This window comes from Thalassophryne amazonica, chromosome 8 (assembly GCF_902500255.1).
Source record: "Thalassophryne amazonica chromosome 8, fThaAma1.1, whole genome shotgun sequence".
NCBI classification, from domain to species: Eukaryota; Metazoa; Chordata; class Actinopteri; order Batrachoidiformes; family Batrachoididae; genus Thalassophryne; species Thalassophryne amazonica.
In genome coordinates this window covers 87,696,271-87,712,080 of record NC_047110.1, presented here as the reverse complement: position 1 = coordinate 87,712,080, position 15,810 = coordinate 87,696,271, and the positions used below count along the sequence as shown (strand labels likewise).

At 40.0% G+C, this 15,810-nt stretch overlaps 1 protein-coding gene across 4 annotated transcripts in view; it reads left to right on the top strand.

Annotated features, from left to right (window-relative positions):
* The window catches only part of ptprjb.1 (protein tyrosine phosphatase receptor type Jb, tandem duplicate 1), a 106,468-nt gene that overhangs the window by 50,128 nt on the left and 40,530 nt on the right, over positions 1-15,810 (top strand). For all 4 annotated transcript variants that reach the window (XR_004562290.1, XM_034176898.1, XM_034176896.1 and 1 more), the window contains 10 exons: positions 1,636-1,899; positions 3,015-3,275; positions 3,746-4,006; positions 4,133-4,387; positions 6,722-6,985; positions 8,101-8,361; positions 8,835-9,095; positions 9,222-9,476; positions 11,828-12,091; positions 14,886-15,146. Coding sequence is in view for 3 of the 4 variants with exons in the window: in XM_034176898.1 (XP_034032789.1) it covers positions 1,636-1,899; positions 3,015-3,275; positions 3,746-4,006; positions 4,133-4,387; positions 6,722-6,985; positions 8,101-8,361; positions 8,835-9,095; positions 9,222-9,476; positions 11,828-12,091; positions 14,886-15,146 (2,607 nt within the window). In the remaining variant the exon portion in view is untranslated. The remainder of the gene's footprint in view (positions 1-1,635; positions 1,900-3,014; positions 3,276-3,745; positions 4,007-4,132; positions 4,388-6,721; positions 6,986-8,100; positions 8,362-8,834; positions 9,096-9,221; positions 9,477-11,827; positions 12,092-14,885; positions 15,147-15,810) is intronic.

Genomic DNA, 15,810 nt, shown 5'->3' with positions numbered 1-15,810 from the left:
CAAGCCACTGTAGTTTGCACCATGTGTCATGCTTAGTTCTCACGTTACGGGGGAACATATGTCACATGTCATAGACATTGTTTGACTTTACTTTGGAGACCAAGCATTCAACACAGTCAAAACTATTCCATTTATTAATTCTATTAGTTCAGCCAATAAGTATGGTACTAATTGGTAAAAGAGAAAAAGAATTCAGTGGTTGCCCTCCTGTACACTATCTGCTGGTTGCTAGTGTAGTTTGAGAACTCTAATTTTTGTAAAATAGAGTATCATATATATTCCTTATCAGCAGTGGCAGCTCATGAAAATTTCTCAGGAGTGGAATTTTTTCTGATAATGATCAAGTATACAAATATCAGACATTTTTTCTTTTCTTTTTTAGATAAGTAAAACTGTTATTCCATTTTTATTATCCTGTGCACTGCATAACCTCTGACTCTCTTCCTTAGGACCTTATAATGTAAGGGAGCTGAGGGCAACAGGAATCTCCACAGATTCTGTGACTTTAGTTTGGGAGCAGCAAGAAAGCAAATTCGTCCGTAAAAAAAAAAAAAAGTTGGTTTTGCGAATTCGCTGTTAGCCAGTTAGCTTAGCTGTGCTCACCACTGTATATAGTATTTGTGATTTGTATATTTTTATACAAATCACGGGGGGTTCAAGGGGGTTCCTTGGTGTTGTAAGGTTAATTTCCCCAATTTGTTCCTGATGTGCAGTTGAGTGCCTTGTGTGGCAGCAACCTGACGTAGGAATGTCGATGTGATGCATCTGCTTCAGATGTAAAAACATTTTTGTGTGATCACAACTGACCATGAATCCTTACTGAATGATCGTTAGGCCTCCATACTGTGCTCAACTAGTTGAGTGCCAAAGTAGCTGAGTGCATTACTGAAGACAGTCATCTGTTTTTTTTTTTTTTGTTTTGTTTTTTTTTTTTACTTCTCAAAAGTTTTGGAACCAGCACCACAGACAAGGTAAGAAAAAATGTCAGGAAATGTAACATACGGAAAGACATTGAGATCACTGGGCCACTCTTTGTGCTGATCTTATTTTCTCCATGTACCATTGCTCTGACTCCTTGTTAGGAGTTTCTCTGTGACGAATCTAACCTGTTCCATTCTGCCCCCCCCCCCCCCCCCCCCCCCCCACACACACACACACTCTCTTGATTAACCTTATCTTTTTCACTGTGGTTCATGGCGATAATGTCTTGCTATTGTCCCCAGTGTAATGCACTTTGATGTCATTGCCCATTCTCTATAAAAATGGTTGAAGCCTAAGATAATGACATTTTACAGAAAAACAAACCCCAGCATATTTCACATTTCTAAGAAGTATATTTTATTGTACTTAATTTGACTCCTCAGCTAAATTTCTTTTATCTGTTTACAACATTGTTTTACTTTCATCTTTAGATGTTTAATTTATGACAGTGGTCTTAACATTATGATTACAAAAAAAACAGATTCTGGCACATCTTTTATATTTGGGAATAAAAATCAACATAAGCACAGAATTGTGACAATAGATTAGCTTCCAAATATCGGGGGGGGGGGGGGGTTCTTTCTTTGTGATCATCTAAAATCATTACAGTTTTATTATCCTGTGCACTGCATAACCTCTGACTCTCTTCCTTAGGACCTTATAATGTAAGCGAGCTGAGGGCAACAGGAATCTCCACAGATTCTGTGACTTTAGTTTGGGAGCAGCAAGAAATCAAATCTGACTATTCGTATGTGGTGGAGGTCACAAACGGCTCTTCCAGCTTTCAATATGAAGTTGTCACCAACACCACGTGCACGGTCACTGGACTGCTGAGTGGCACCAACTACAGCTTCACCGTCACCACACAAACACCAGATGGCACCAAGGCAGCTCCTGTGACAGAATCCTACTTTACACGTATGTATCCGTCCTGTGTACACCTCTGAAATAACCCTCCCAAAGTACATAGAACCAGGCGTGCACTTAACTGGTGCCAAACATCAGTGACTTGGAGCAAAAATATGGAGGGAAGCTCTTTTTGTATAATCTGTCGTAATTTCTTTCCTCCTGAGAATCACTTCCCTCCGAGTTCTGTTGTGCATTGTTTATTTTTAGCATGCACGACCACCATGAGCATCACATATGTATTATGCCTGAACACAGCATTTATAACCATCCGTTCCTTTGTACGTAATTACAGTACAGTGTTATCACTCAGCACAATGCCACAGAAATTTTGAGGGAACATTCAATTGGCATGCTGACTGCAGGAATGTCCACCAGAGCTGCTGCTCATGTATTGAATGTTCATTTCTCTACCATAAGCCATCTCCAAAGGTGTTTCAGTGAGTTTGGCAGTACATCCAACCGGCCTCACAACCGCAGACCACATGTAACCACACCAACCCAGGACCTCCACATCCAGCATGTTCACCTCCAAGATCGGCTGAGACCAGCCAACCGGAATGTAGCAACAATCGGTTTGCAGAACCAAAGAATTTCTGCACAAACTGTCAGAAACTGCCTCAGGAAAGCTCATCTGCATGCTCATCTTCCTCATCGGGGTCTCAACCTGACTGCAGTTCGTCATCGTAACTGACTTAAGTGGGCACATACTCATATTTGATGGCGTCTGGCTGCTGTTCATCTCTATGCAAATGAAATATGTTGCACTGCGTAAGGCAAATGGTGGTCACACCAGATACTGACTGGTTTTCTGACCCCCTCCCCCCACAATAAAGCAAAACTTTATATTTTTTTATAAATTTATAATTTTTGTAATTTTATATTTTTGTTCAGTGTATTTCTAATCTGACAAAGCGAGACAGCATGAATCCCTGTTATAAATGAAGCAAAAACTTTAGGGGAAACAATATTGTGACTGCTGACAGCATAATTCATTCTGCAGCTTCACCACTAGATGACACTAAATCTCACACACTGTGGCTTTAAGTTTCATCCACATCTGATCTGTTTCCACTTAGTGTGATTTGTTTTCTTTCTAAAAGTGACCTTCTCTCCTCTGTATTTAGGGCCATACAGTGTTACAGAGTTGAAGGCCTTCACCTTGAACACAACTGCTGTCTATCTGAACTGGACAAAACCACTGCAGCACAAGGATGACTATAAATACAGAATCGAGACATCGCAGTGTGACTCCCAAAACAAAACTGTGGCAGATGAGTTCACAGTGATTTCAGACCTTAATCCTGGGACCAGCTGCACTTTCTGTGTTTTTGTCAATGCACTTGATGGCACTGAAGGACAATCAGACTGCACCTCTCAATATACGAGTAAGAAACATTCAGTCTCATTTGTGTTTCTTTATTTCAAATCCTCAGAGCAGCTGTTCACCATTAATTCTTTTTCCTCTGCACATGAACAGTATTAAACAAATTAGAAATATTAAAAAATAAAAGCACACATTGAAAACAAGTTTATTCTAATCCACACACATTTTTCAGTGTTCATCTTTATGATAAAACATGTCAGATGCTTTAAAGTTTCCTCATTTAAATTTAGTAGAAGCTAATTGGTGCACTTGGTTGTTAAAGTTACCTGAAAACCTAATTCGTCTGTAAAAAAAAAAAAAAAGTTGGTTTTGCAAATTCGCTGTTAGCCAGTTAGCTTAGCTGTGCCCACCACTGTATATAGTATTTGTGATTTGTATATTTTTAACATCTCAACATGTGGTACAGTTTGACTTTGATTTCATTTAATCCAATCCTGTTTACTTCTACAAGTTGTATGTTATTTTTCTCAGAACCTGGAGCAGTTTCTGACCTAGTAATGTCAGGAACAACAACTACGATGTCGGTGAGCTGGAGTCTGGCAGCAGGACAGGTGGACTCTTACGACGTCTTCCTGTACACAAACGACCAGCCGCTGAAAAACCAAACTGATCTCAGCAATACTACTAAGAACAAAGAGTTTCAGTACCTGAAGCCAGGACAGCTTTACTCTGTCTATGTGGTCACCAAAAGTGGACCTCTGGCTGCAAATTCCACCGTCTCCAATGCAACTTGTGAGTTACCTTGATAACATTAACAGTAAAGTCTTAGTTTGTGACAGATGCATTATTTTAGAAATGCCCAGCTTTATTTTTTTTGTCTAAACTCACTCTTGAAATTTAATTTTCTCTCTTGCTCAGTTCCAAACCCTCCTGGTCCAATCACTGTGACATCCCAAACCCCTCAGTCCATCAACTTCACCTGGGCCTTTCCAGAGGACATGGATAACGATCAGTACAACTTCACTGTTTTCAGTCTTCCAAATCAGCATTTAACCAAAAATAACTGGTTCCTGCTGAAAGATCTCCAGTCTGGGACACCATATCAGATCTCTGTTTGGGTTGTTGCTGTACTTGAATACCAAAGCACAAACGTGATGACAACAAACTATACCAGTGAGTGTGACCAACACAGATAGAGCTGGGTTTTTAAATTAATTTTTATTTTTACATTCATGTCTGTATAGCTTCATTTTCATATTTTAATGTATTTGTTGTTTCCACCGCCAGACAGAGGAGGGCAGAAGTTATCTTAATGTGTGTATCGCTCTCTGTCTCTGTTTTACATACAAGATATTTTAAAACCCATCAGACAAACTACAGTGGTAAATATTTCCTTCATGGTCAGCTACCACATCCACTTATATGACCTTTGTGGAAAGTGATTGGCAAACGTATTGAAATTATTTTGGATTTAAAGCTTTGGAAATGCAAACATGTACAGTAACTCAGATTTCCAAGATTATAGAGACATCTGATTGCATCTGTTGCAGTCGTCCAACAGAAAAGCATCACCTTCAGCAACATTCCACAACACATTTGTTTGCTTCAGGTATTTTTGCAAAGGTCTTATTAAAACACTGTAACGGCTGTGAAATTAAAGCTCAGTGTTGTGTTCAACCATCTTAAAATGAATCAAAATGAATAAATTCATGGTTTTTTTCCACCATTTCTATTTTTAACTGGTTAATATTTTTTAGAGTGAAAATGAGTTTCATTCTCTGTAGTGGAACCAGAAGACAATAAATACCAGTTACTGTTGTTGATATTTATACACAGTTATGTATTGTAAGCTATTAGTGCATGTTTAAAATAATATCAAGTCCCAAAGTAATTTTCTTTGTTTTTCTTTACATATGTCCATCAACTCAAGTAGGCAACAAACTACTGATCTACCAAAAATGCATAATGCTCTTCCAACAAAAGCAGCAACTAATTCGACAGATGCTACCAAAACAGCAGTTGGTGTTTTGTACCGCGGTCTGGACCCAATTTTGAGATGGCGTGACCCTCTTTTAAAACCCTTGTTAGACTGGTAAATCACTACGGGCCTTTGACGAAGCAGATATCTTTGCACGTGACTGAAGGTCCAGGTTCTGCCTGTTTTGCTGTATGGTTGTCAGAGTTGGACGCTAGCCAGTCACCTGAGGTGATGACTGGATGACTGGATCTTTAGTACTATGTGTCTTCAAATGATCCTTAGGTACTGTTGGAGTGATTTTGTATCAAACCGGTGGTTACTAAGAGAGACTGAGGAGCATCAGTTGCATTGTGAGGGAGCATCAGCTATGACTTTTTTTTCCATGTGGCCCGTTTCTCTGTGCATGATCCACCACGCAGGTGCCTGAGTGGTGCCTGAGTGTTGAGGACCCCAGCAGCTGGTGAAGACCAAGGGGGCATCCATGTTTCACCTGACTGTGGCAGATTGATACTTATTTTAGAGATGTGTGAATGGACCAGTTGTCTGCCTAACCCAAGGGGGTTCCTTGGTGTTGTAAGATTAATTTCCCCAATTTGTTCCTGATGTGCAGTTGAGTGCCTTGTGTGGCAGCAACGTGACGTAGGAATGTCGATGTGATGCATCACTTTGAGCATCTGCTTCAGATGTAAAAACATTTTTGTGTGATCACAACTGACCATGAATCCTTACTGAATGATCGTTAGGCCTCCATACTGTGCTCAACTAGTTGAGTGCCAAAGTAGCTGAGTGCATTACTGAAGACAGTCATCTGTTTGCTTTGTTTTTTTGTTTTGTTTGTTTTTTTACTTCTCAAAAGTTTTGGAACCAGCACCACAGACAAGGTAAGAAAAAATGTCAGGAAATGTAACATACGGAAAGACATTGAGATCACTGGGCCACTCTTTGTGCTGATCTTATTTTCTCCATGTACCATTGCTCTGACTCCTTGTTAGGAGTTTCTCTGTGACGAATCTAACCTGTTCCATTCTGCCCCCCCCCCCCCCCCCCACACACACTCTCTTGATTAACCTTATCTTTTTCACTGTGGTTCATGGCGATAATGTCTTGCTATTGTCCCCAGTGTAATGCACTTTGATGTCATTGCCCATTCTCTATAAAAATGGTTGAAGCCTAAGATAATGACATTTTACAGAAAAACAAACCCCAGCATATTCCACATTTCTAAGAAGTATATTTTATTGTACTTAATTTGACTCCTCAGCTAAATTTCTTTTATCTGTTTACAACATTGTTTTACTTTCATCTTTAGATGTTTAATTTATGACAGTGGTCTTAACATTATGATTACAAAAAAAAACAGATTCTGGCACATCTTTTATATTTGGGAATAAAAATCAACATAAGCACAGAATTGTGACAATAGATTAGCTTCCAAATATCGGGGGGGGGGGTTCTTTCTTTGTGATCATCTAAAATCATTACAGTTTTATTATCCTGTGCACTGCATAACCTCTGACTCTCTTCCTTAGGACCTTATAATGTAAGCGAGCTGAGGGCAACAGGAATCTCCACAGATTCTGTGACTTTAGTTTGGGAGCAGCAAGAAATCAAATCTGACTATTCGTATGTGGTGGAGGTCACAAACGGCTCTTCCAGCTTTCAATATGAAGTTGTCACCAACACCACGTGCACGGTCACTGGACTGCTGAGTGGCACCAACTACAGCTTCACCGTCACCACACAAACACCAGATGGCACCAAGGCAGCTCCTGTGACAGAATCCTACTTTACACGTATGTATCCGTCCTGTGTACACCTCTGAAATAACCCTCCCAAAGTACATAGAACCAGGCGTGCACTTAACTGGTGCCAAACATCAGTGACTTGGAGCAAAAATATGGAGGGAAGCTCTTTTTGTATAATCTGTCGTAATTTCTTTCCTCCTGAGAATCACTTCCCTCCGAGTTCTGTTGTGCATTGTTTATTTTTAGCATGCACGACCACCATGAGCATCACATATGTATTATGCCTGAACACAGCATTTATAAAAATCCGTTCCTTTGTACGTAATTACAGTACAGTGTTATCACTCAGCACAATGCCACAGAAATTTTGAGGGAACATTCAATTGGCATGCTGACTGCAGGAATGTCCACCAGAGCTGCTGCTCATGTATTGAATGTTCATTTCTCTACCATAAGCCATCTCCAAAGGTGTTTCAGTGAGTTTGGCAGTACATCCAACCGGCCTCACAACCGCAGACCACATGTAACCACACCAACCCAGGACCTCCACATCCAGCATGTTCACCTCCAAGATCGGCTGAGACCAGCCAACCGGAATGTAGCAACAATCGGTTTGCAGAGCCAAAGAATTTCTGCACAAACTGTCAGAAACTGCCTCAGGAAAGCTCATCTGCATGCTCATCTTCCTCATCGGGGTCTCAACCTGACTGCAGTTCGTCATCGTAACTGACTTAAGTGGGCACATACTCATATTTGATGGCGTCTGGCTGCTGTTCATCTCTATGCAAATGAAATATGTTGCACTGCGTAAGGCAAATGGTGGTCACACCAGATACTGACTGGTTTTGTGACCCCCTCCCCCCACAATAAAGCAAAACTTTATATTTTTTTATAAATTTATAATTTTTGTAATTTTATATTTTTGTTCAGTGTATTTCTAATCTGACAAAGCGAGACAGCATGAATCCCTGTTATAAATGAAGCAAAAACTTTAGGGGAAACAATATTGTGACTGCTGACAGCATAATTCATTCTGCAGCTTCACCACTAGATGACACTAAATCTCACACACTGTGGCTTTAAGTTTCATCCACATCTGATCTGTTTCCACTTAGTGTGATTTGTTTTCTTTCTAAAAGTGACCTTCTCTCCTCTGTATTTAGGGCCATACAGTGTTACAGAGTTGAAGGCCTTCACCTTGAACACAACTGCTGTCTATCTGAACTGGACAAAACCACTGCAGCACAAGGATGACTATAAATACAGAATCGAGACATCGCAGTGTGACTCCCAAAACAAAACTGTGGCAGATGAGTTCACAGTGATTTCAGACCTTAATCCTGGGACCAGCTGCACTTTCTGTGTTTTTGTCAATGCACTTGATGGCACTGAAGGACAATCAGACTGCACCTCTCAATATACGAGTAAGAAACATTCAGTCTCATTTGTGTTTCTTTATTTCAAATCCTCAGAGCAGCTGTTCACCATTAATTCTTTTTCCTCTGCACATGAACAGTATTAAACAAATTAGAAATATTAAAAAATAAAAGCACACATTGAAAACAAGTTTATTCTAATCCACACACATTTTTCAGTGTTCATCTTTATGATAAAACATGTCAGATGCTTTAAAGTTTCCTCATTTAAATTTAGTAGAAGCTAATTGGTGCACTTGGTTGTTAAAGTTACCTGAAAACCTAATTCGTCTGTAAAAAAAAAAAAAAAAAAGTTGGTTTTGCAAATTCGCTGTTAGCCAGTTAGCTTAGCTGTGCCCACCACTGTATATAGTATTTGTGATTTGTATATTTTTAACATCTCAACATGTGGTACAGTTTGACTTTGATTTCATTTAATCCAATCCTGTTTACTTCTACAAGTTGTATGTTATTTTTCTCAGAACCTGGAGCAGTTTCTGACCTAGTAATGTCAGGAACAACAACTACGATGTCGGTGAGCTGGAGTCTGGCAGCAGGACAGGTGGACTCTTACGACGTCTTCCTGTACACAAACGACCAGCCGCTGAAAAACCAAACTGATCTCAGCAATACTACTAAGAACAAAGAGTTTCAGTACCTGAAGCCAGGACAGCTTTACTCTGTCTATGTGGTCACCAAAAGTGGACCTCTGGCTGCAAATTCCACCGTCTCCAATGCAACTTGTGAGTTACCTTGATAACATTAACAGTAAAGTCTTAGTTTGTGACAGATGCATTATTTTAGAAATGCCCAGCTTTATTTTTTTTGTCTAAACTCACTCTTGAAATTTAATTTTCTCTCTTGCTCAGTTCCAAACCCTCCTGGTCCAATCACTGTGACATCCCAAACCCCTCAGTCCATCAACTTCACCTGGGCCTTTCCAGAGGACATGGATAACGATCAGTACAACTTCACTGTTTTCAGTCTTCCAAATCAGCATTTAACCAAAAATAACTGGTTCCTGCTGAAAGATCTCCAGTCTGGGACACCATATCAGATCTCTGTTTGGGTCGTTGCTGTACTTGAATACCAAAGCACAAACGTGATGACAACAAACTATACCAGTGAGTGTGACCAACACAGATAGAGCTGGGTTTTTAAATTAATTTTTATTTTTACATTCATGTCTGTATAGCTTCATTTTCATATTTTAATGTATTTGTTGTTTCCACCGCCAGACAGAGGAGGGCAGAAGTTATCTTAATGTGTGTATCGCTCTCTGTCTCTGTTTTACATACAAGATATTTTAAAACCCATCAGACAAACTACAGTGGTAAATATTTCCTTCATGGTCAGCTACCACATCCACTTATATGACCTTTGTGGAAAGTGATTGGCAAACGTATTGAAATTATTTTGGATTTAAAGCTTTGGAAACGCAAACATGTACAGTAACTCAGATTTCCAAGATTATAGAGACATCTGATTGCATCTGTTGCAGTCGTCCAACAGAAAAGCATCACCTTCAGCAACATTCCACAACACATTTGTTTGCTTCAGGTATTTTTGCAAAGGTCTTATTAAAACACTGTAACGGCTGTGAAATTAAAGCTCAGTGTTGTGTTCAACCATCTTAAAATGAATCAAAATGAATAAATTCATGGTTTTTTTTCCACCATTTCTATTTTTAACTGGTTAATATTTTTTAGAGTGAAAATGAGTTTCATTCTCTGTAGTGGAACCAGAAGACAATAAATACCAGTTACTGTTGTTGATATTTATACACAGTTATGTATTGTAAGCTATTAGTGCATGTTTAAAATAATATCAAGTCCCAAAGTAATTTTCTTTGTTTTTCTTTACATATGTCCATCAACTCAAGTAGGCAACAAACTACTGATCTACCAAAAATGCATAATGCTCTTCCAACAAAAGCAGCAACTAATTCGACAGATGCTACCAAAACAGCAGTTGGTGTTTTGTACCGCGGTCTGGACCCAATTTTGAGATGGCATGACCCTCTTTTAAAACCCCTGTTAGACTGGTAAATCACTATAGGCCTTTGACGAAGCAGATATCTTTGCACGTGACTGAAGGTCCAGGTTCTGCCTGTTTTGCTGTATGGTTGTCAGAGTTGGACGCTAGCCAGTCAACTGAGGTGATGACTGGATGACTGGATCTTTAGTACTATGTGTCTTCGAATGATCCTTAGGTACTGTTGGAGTGATTTTGTATCAAACTGGTGGTTACTAAGAGAGACTGAGGAGCATCAGTTGCATTGTGAGGGAGCGTCAGCTATGACTTTTTTTTCCATGTGGCCCGTTTCTCTGTGCATGATCCACCACGCAGGTGCCTGAGTGGTGCCTGAGTGTTGAGGACCCCAGCAGCTGGAGAAGACCAAGGGGGCATCCACGTTTCACCTGGCTGTGGCAGATTGATACTTATTTTAGAGATGTGTGAATGGACCAGTTGTCTGCCTAACCCAAGGGGGTTCCTTGGTGTTGTAAGGTTAATTTCCCCAATTTGTTCCTGATGTGCAGTTGAGTGCCTTGTGTGGCAGCAACCTGACGTAGGAATGTCGATGTGATGCATCACTTTGAGCATCTGCTTCAGATGTAAAAACATTTTTGTGTGATCACAACTGACCATGAATCCTTACTGAATGATCGTTAGGCCTCCATACTGTGCTCAACTAGTTGAGTGCCAAAGTAGCTGAGTGCATTACTGAAGACAGTCATCTGTTTGCTTTGTTTTTTTGTTTTTTTTTTACTTCTCAAAAGTTTTGGAACCAGCACCACAGACAAGGTAAGAAAAAATGTCAGGAAATGTAACATATGGAAAGACATTGAGATCACTGGGCCACTCTTTGTGCTGATCTTATTTTCTCCATGTACCATTGCTCTGACTCCTTGTTAGGAGTTTCTCTGTGACAAATCTAACCTGTTCCATTCTGCCCCCCCCCCCCCCCCACCACTCTCTTGATTAACCTTATCTTTTTCACTGTGGTTCATGGTGATAATGTCTTGCTATTGTCCCCAGTGTAATGCACTTTGATGTCATTACCCATTCTCTATAAAAATGGTTGAAGCCTAAGATAATGACATTTTACAGAAAAACAAACCCCAGCATATTTCACATTTCTAAGAAGTATATTTTATTGTACTTAATTTGACTCCTCAGCTAAATTTCTTTTATCTGTTTACAACATTGTTTTACTTTCATCTTTAGATGTTTAATTTATGACAGTGGTCTTAACATTATGATTACAAAAAAAAACAGATTCTGGCACATCTTTGATATTTGGGAATAAAAATCAACATAAGCACAGAATTGTGACAATAGATTAGCTTCCAAATATGGGGGGGGGGGGGGGGGGGGGGGGTGATTTTTTTTTTTTCTTTTTCTTTGTGATCATCTAAAATCATTCCAGTTTTATTATCCTGTGCACTGCATAACCTCTGACTCTCTTCCTTAGGACCTTATAATGTAAGCGAGCTGAGGGCAACAGGAATCTCCACAGATTATGTGACTTTAGTTTGGGAGCAGCAAGAAATCAAATCTGACTATTCGTATGTGGTGGAGGTCACAAACGGCTCTTCCAGCTTTCAATATGAAGTTGTCACCAACACCACGTGCACAGTCACTGGACTGCTGAGTGGCACCAACTACAGCTTCACCGTCACCACACAAACACCAGATGGCACCAAGGCAGCTCCTGTGACAGAATCCTGCTTTACACGTATGTATCATCCTGTGTGCACCTCTGAAGTAACCCTCCCAAAGTACATGAACAAAATCAGGACCTGATGATGATGATCTTTTAAAGCTGCAGTGTGTTGGATTTAAAAGGTGTTTATCACCACAAACTGAACTTAGCATTCAGAACTTTGAGGATGTTTTAGAGAATTTCAAAATTCGGAACAAGTTCTCTTTCATTGTAACTGACAATGCTTCAAATTTGATAAAGGCATTCACACTGTTTCCACCAATTCATGCTGAGAGTGAAAAGGATGAGGAGGATAACAACTCTGATCTAGAAATGGTCAATGTAGAGGAGGAAATTGCATACTTTCCTCTGGAAAGAACATCCTACAACTAATGGTCCGTGATGCAGTAGAGGATGCCGGCTCAATTAAAAACCATCCTAGCTAAAGTTCAGAGACTTGTTTCTTTTTGCCATAATTTCAGGCATGCCACTGATGTCCTGGAGGGAATGCATAAACATCGGCCTGCTAATGTCACCTGCTGGAATAGCCAGCTAAAGATGTTGGTCTCAAAGCAGACCTTTGAGTCTGGTCTGCTTGAGGTTTCTTCCTTAGAGGGAGTTTTTCCCTTACCATTGCTACTCTGGGGGTTAGTAAGGTTAGACCTTACTTGTGTGAAATGCCTTGAGGCAACTCTGTTATTTGGTGCTATGTATATAAAAAATAAAATGAAAATAAAAATTGAATTGTCAGTCCTTTCAATCCCTAATGCCCTATCCAGCTGTCTGCATACAAATTCAGAATCATCCAGGAGATTTGTGAGGTGTTTGAACCTTTTGAGGAAGATCAAAGACTGCTGTCAGGCAGAGACATCAAGCTTTGTGATCCCTGGTATCAGAGGCTTACGACATACAACTAAAGATGTGACTGGGAACAAAAAGCTTGTCTACTTGACAAAGTTCACTTGATAAACGTCTTCAAACATTTGAGGACATGGAGTGCTTCCAGTTGGCTGCCATGCTTGATCCCAGATTCAAACTGGACTGGTGTATTGGTGAAAAGCACATCCTAATTAAAAATCTCTCTGCAAAAATTGAACCCACCTCTCCAAAGGTCAATGCTGCCTCTGACATCAGCACCCAGAAAAGGAAACAACCCACATTCTTTTCCTACATAGAAAGCCAGTCAGCTGTGCCGGTTGACAATGCCTTGCATGAACTCCTTGTCCAACTGAGTAAACCCTGCCTGACAGAGGATGCTGATCCTTTTGTGTTTTAGAAAGAAACCAGATATTTGCCTGCAAATATCTGGCCATACCTACATCCTCTGCATCTGTTGAGAGGATCTTTAGTGTTGGAGGTGTTGTGAAAGTGACGTGACACGGACCCACAACAGGGGGCGGTAATGAACGGACAATGGATAAGCCAAAAGTAACAATTTAATGTTGTGAATCGCACAACGACGTACAGACAGTAACAATATGGTGGACTGTCAATCATACACCAGGTGACGTGTGGGCAGGCTCGACGATAGAAGACGCCTGGTGAGAGAAGAGCTGGATCCCCACACAGCTTCCACCACCAACGGAGCTGAAGAACACCGGAGCTGCCAAGCCCTGCACCCCAGGTGGCCGCTGTCTTCAGCAGTCAGACCCGGTACTGCTGGCAGAAAACAGAGACAGTCCTGATGAGTGTGAGTTCGCACACTCAGTACTCCCACAGTCAGTGTTCAGTAAAGGAGGGAGAACCTCCACCTCCAATCACACACTCGTGCAGCTCCTGTTTAACCACTTATCTTGGTTTGGGGTGTGAGGCGAAGCCGTCGCTGATCACACCAAACGCCAATCCCACAGATAAGGCAGAACACCACAGGATAACGGCTGCAAAAGAAGTTCAGATTGTCACTCAACGATATGAGTCAGCAGAGAAATTACCTGAATGGTAGCTGATTTCTCGGCGGGGAGGTGGAGTTGCAGTCCGGCCTTTATGGTGGTGGTGATGAGTAGTGGATGAGTGACAGCTGTCACTCCCTCTCCTGCTTGAAGCCCGCACTTCAAGCAGGGCGCCATCTTGTGGTGGTGGGCCAGCAGTACCTCCTCTTCAGCGGCCCACACAACAGGAGGAACAATATTCTGACCAGAAAGATGTCTCAATTATAAAACCTTTGGGGAACCTATGGCTATTATATGCAACAATGTTCCCCTATAAATTAAGACCTGTAATAAATGATTAGTGCATTTACTGCAATTTTGTGTCATTTGTTCATTTACAAAAATAATATTTTGCATTATACAAAATGGAGGGAATTTGTGCACAATTTAGTGTTTGTAAATTATGTTTCATATTTAAGCAAAAACCTTTGTTAAACATGACATTCTTCCTGTTACTTGGCTTTAAGGAATTTCTCTCAATTGCAATGAATTTAATTCCACTTCCTGTAATTCCAATTCAACATCATGTGGGTTGGAGCCAATTCAATTCTTCAAGTGAATTGAAATTCCAAATTCGGAATTTTGCACAAGCCTGCAGTGGTGATCTCCTGTACACTGTCTGCTGGTGGTTAGTGTAGTTTGAGAAGCCTAATTTGGTAATATAGCGTATCATACATATTGCTAATCAGAGAAGAAAAGGGGTCATGAACTCCGTCGCCAAAGAAGTGAAAACTTGAAACAATCTTGTGACTCATCATCATCATACAGTCTGCAACTTTACCGCTAGATGACACTAAATCTCACACACTGTGGCTTTAAGTTTCATCCACATCTGATCTGTTTCCACTTAGTGTGATTTATGTTCTTTCTAAAAGTGACCTTCTCTCCTCTGTATTTAGGGCCATACGGTGTTATAGAGTTGAAGGCCTTCACCTTGAACACAACTGCTGTCTATCTGAACTGGACAAACCCACTGCAGCACAAGGATGACTATAAATACAGAATCGAGACATCGCAGTGTGACTCTCAAAACAAAACTGTGGAAGATGAGTTCACAGTGATTTCCGATCTTAATCCTGGGACCAACTGCACTTTCTGTGTCTTTGTCAGTGCACTTGATGGCAGTGAAGGACAAGCAAACTGCACCTCTCAATATACTAGTAAGAAACATTCGGTCTCATTTGTGTTTCTTTATTTCAAATCTTCAGAGCGGCTGTTCATCATCAGTTCTTTCTCCTTTGCACATGAACAGTATTAAACAAATTAGAAATATTAAGAATTAAAAACACACACACTGAAAATAAATTTAATGTAATCCACACATTTTTCTCTGTTAAGCTTCATGACAAAAAAAAACATCAATTACAACAGGAAATAAATCTGACTGGGATCATTATCATAAAATGAGGAATTCTGTTACTAAATTGAATAGAAAGAAAAAGAAAATTTTTTGGGGGATCAGGTTCAGAAGGCTGGAACTGATAGCAAAATGATATGGAATGTTTTAAATCAGTTGATAGAATAAAGTCATCTTTTCTTGAGGTAAATAATAAATTCATAACTAAGCCAGTAGATATTGCTAATTATATTAATGATTACTTTATAAGCAAACTAGATAAATTAAGAGAAAATATGCCTGATCTGAGTGATGTTAAATCCTATTTACTGATAAGAAATAAAATTATGAATAATAAAAACATCAGATTTAAATCTGAAGAAGTAAGTATAAAAAAGGTAAAGGATTATTTGAAATCCTGTAAAGACAAGTCCCCAGGTGTTGACGGTCTTGACAGTAGGCTTCTCAGATGAGCAGCCGATTGTATT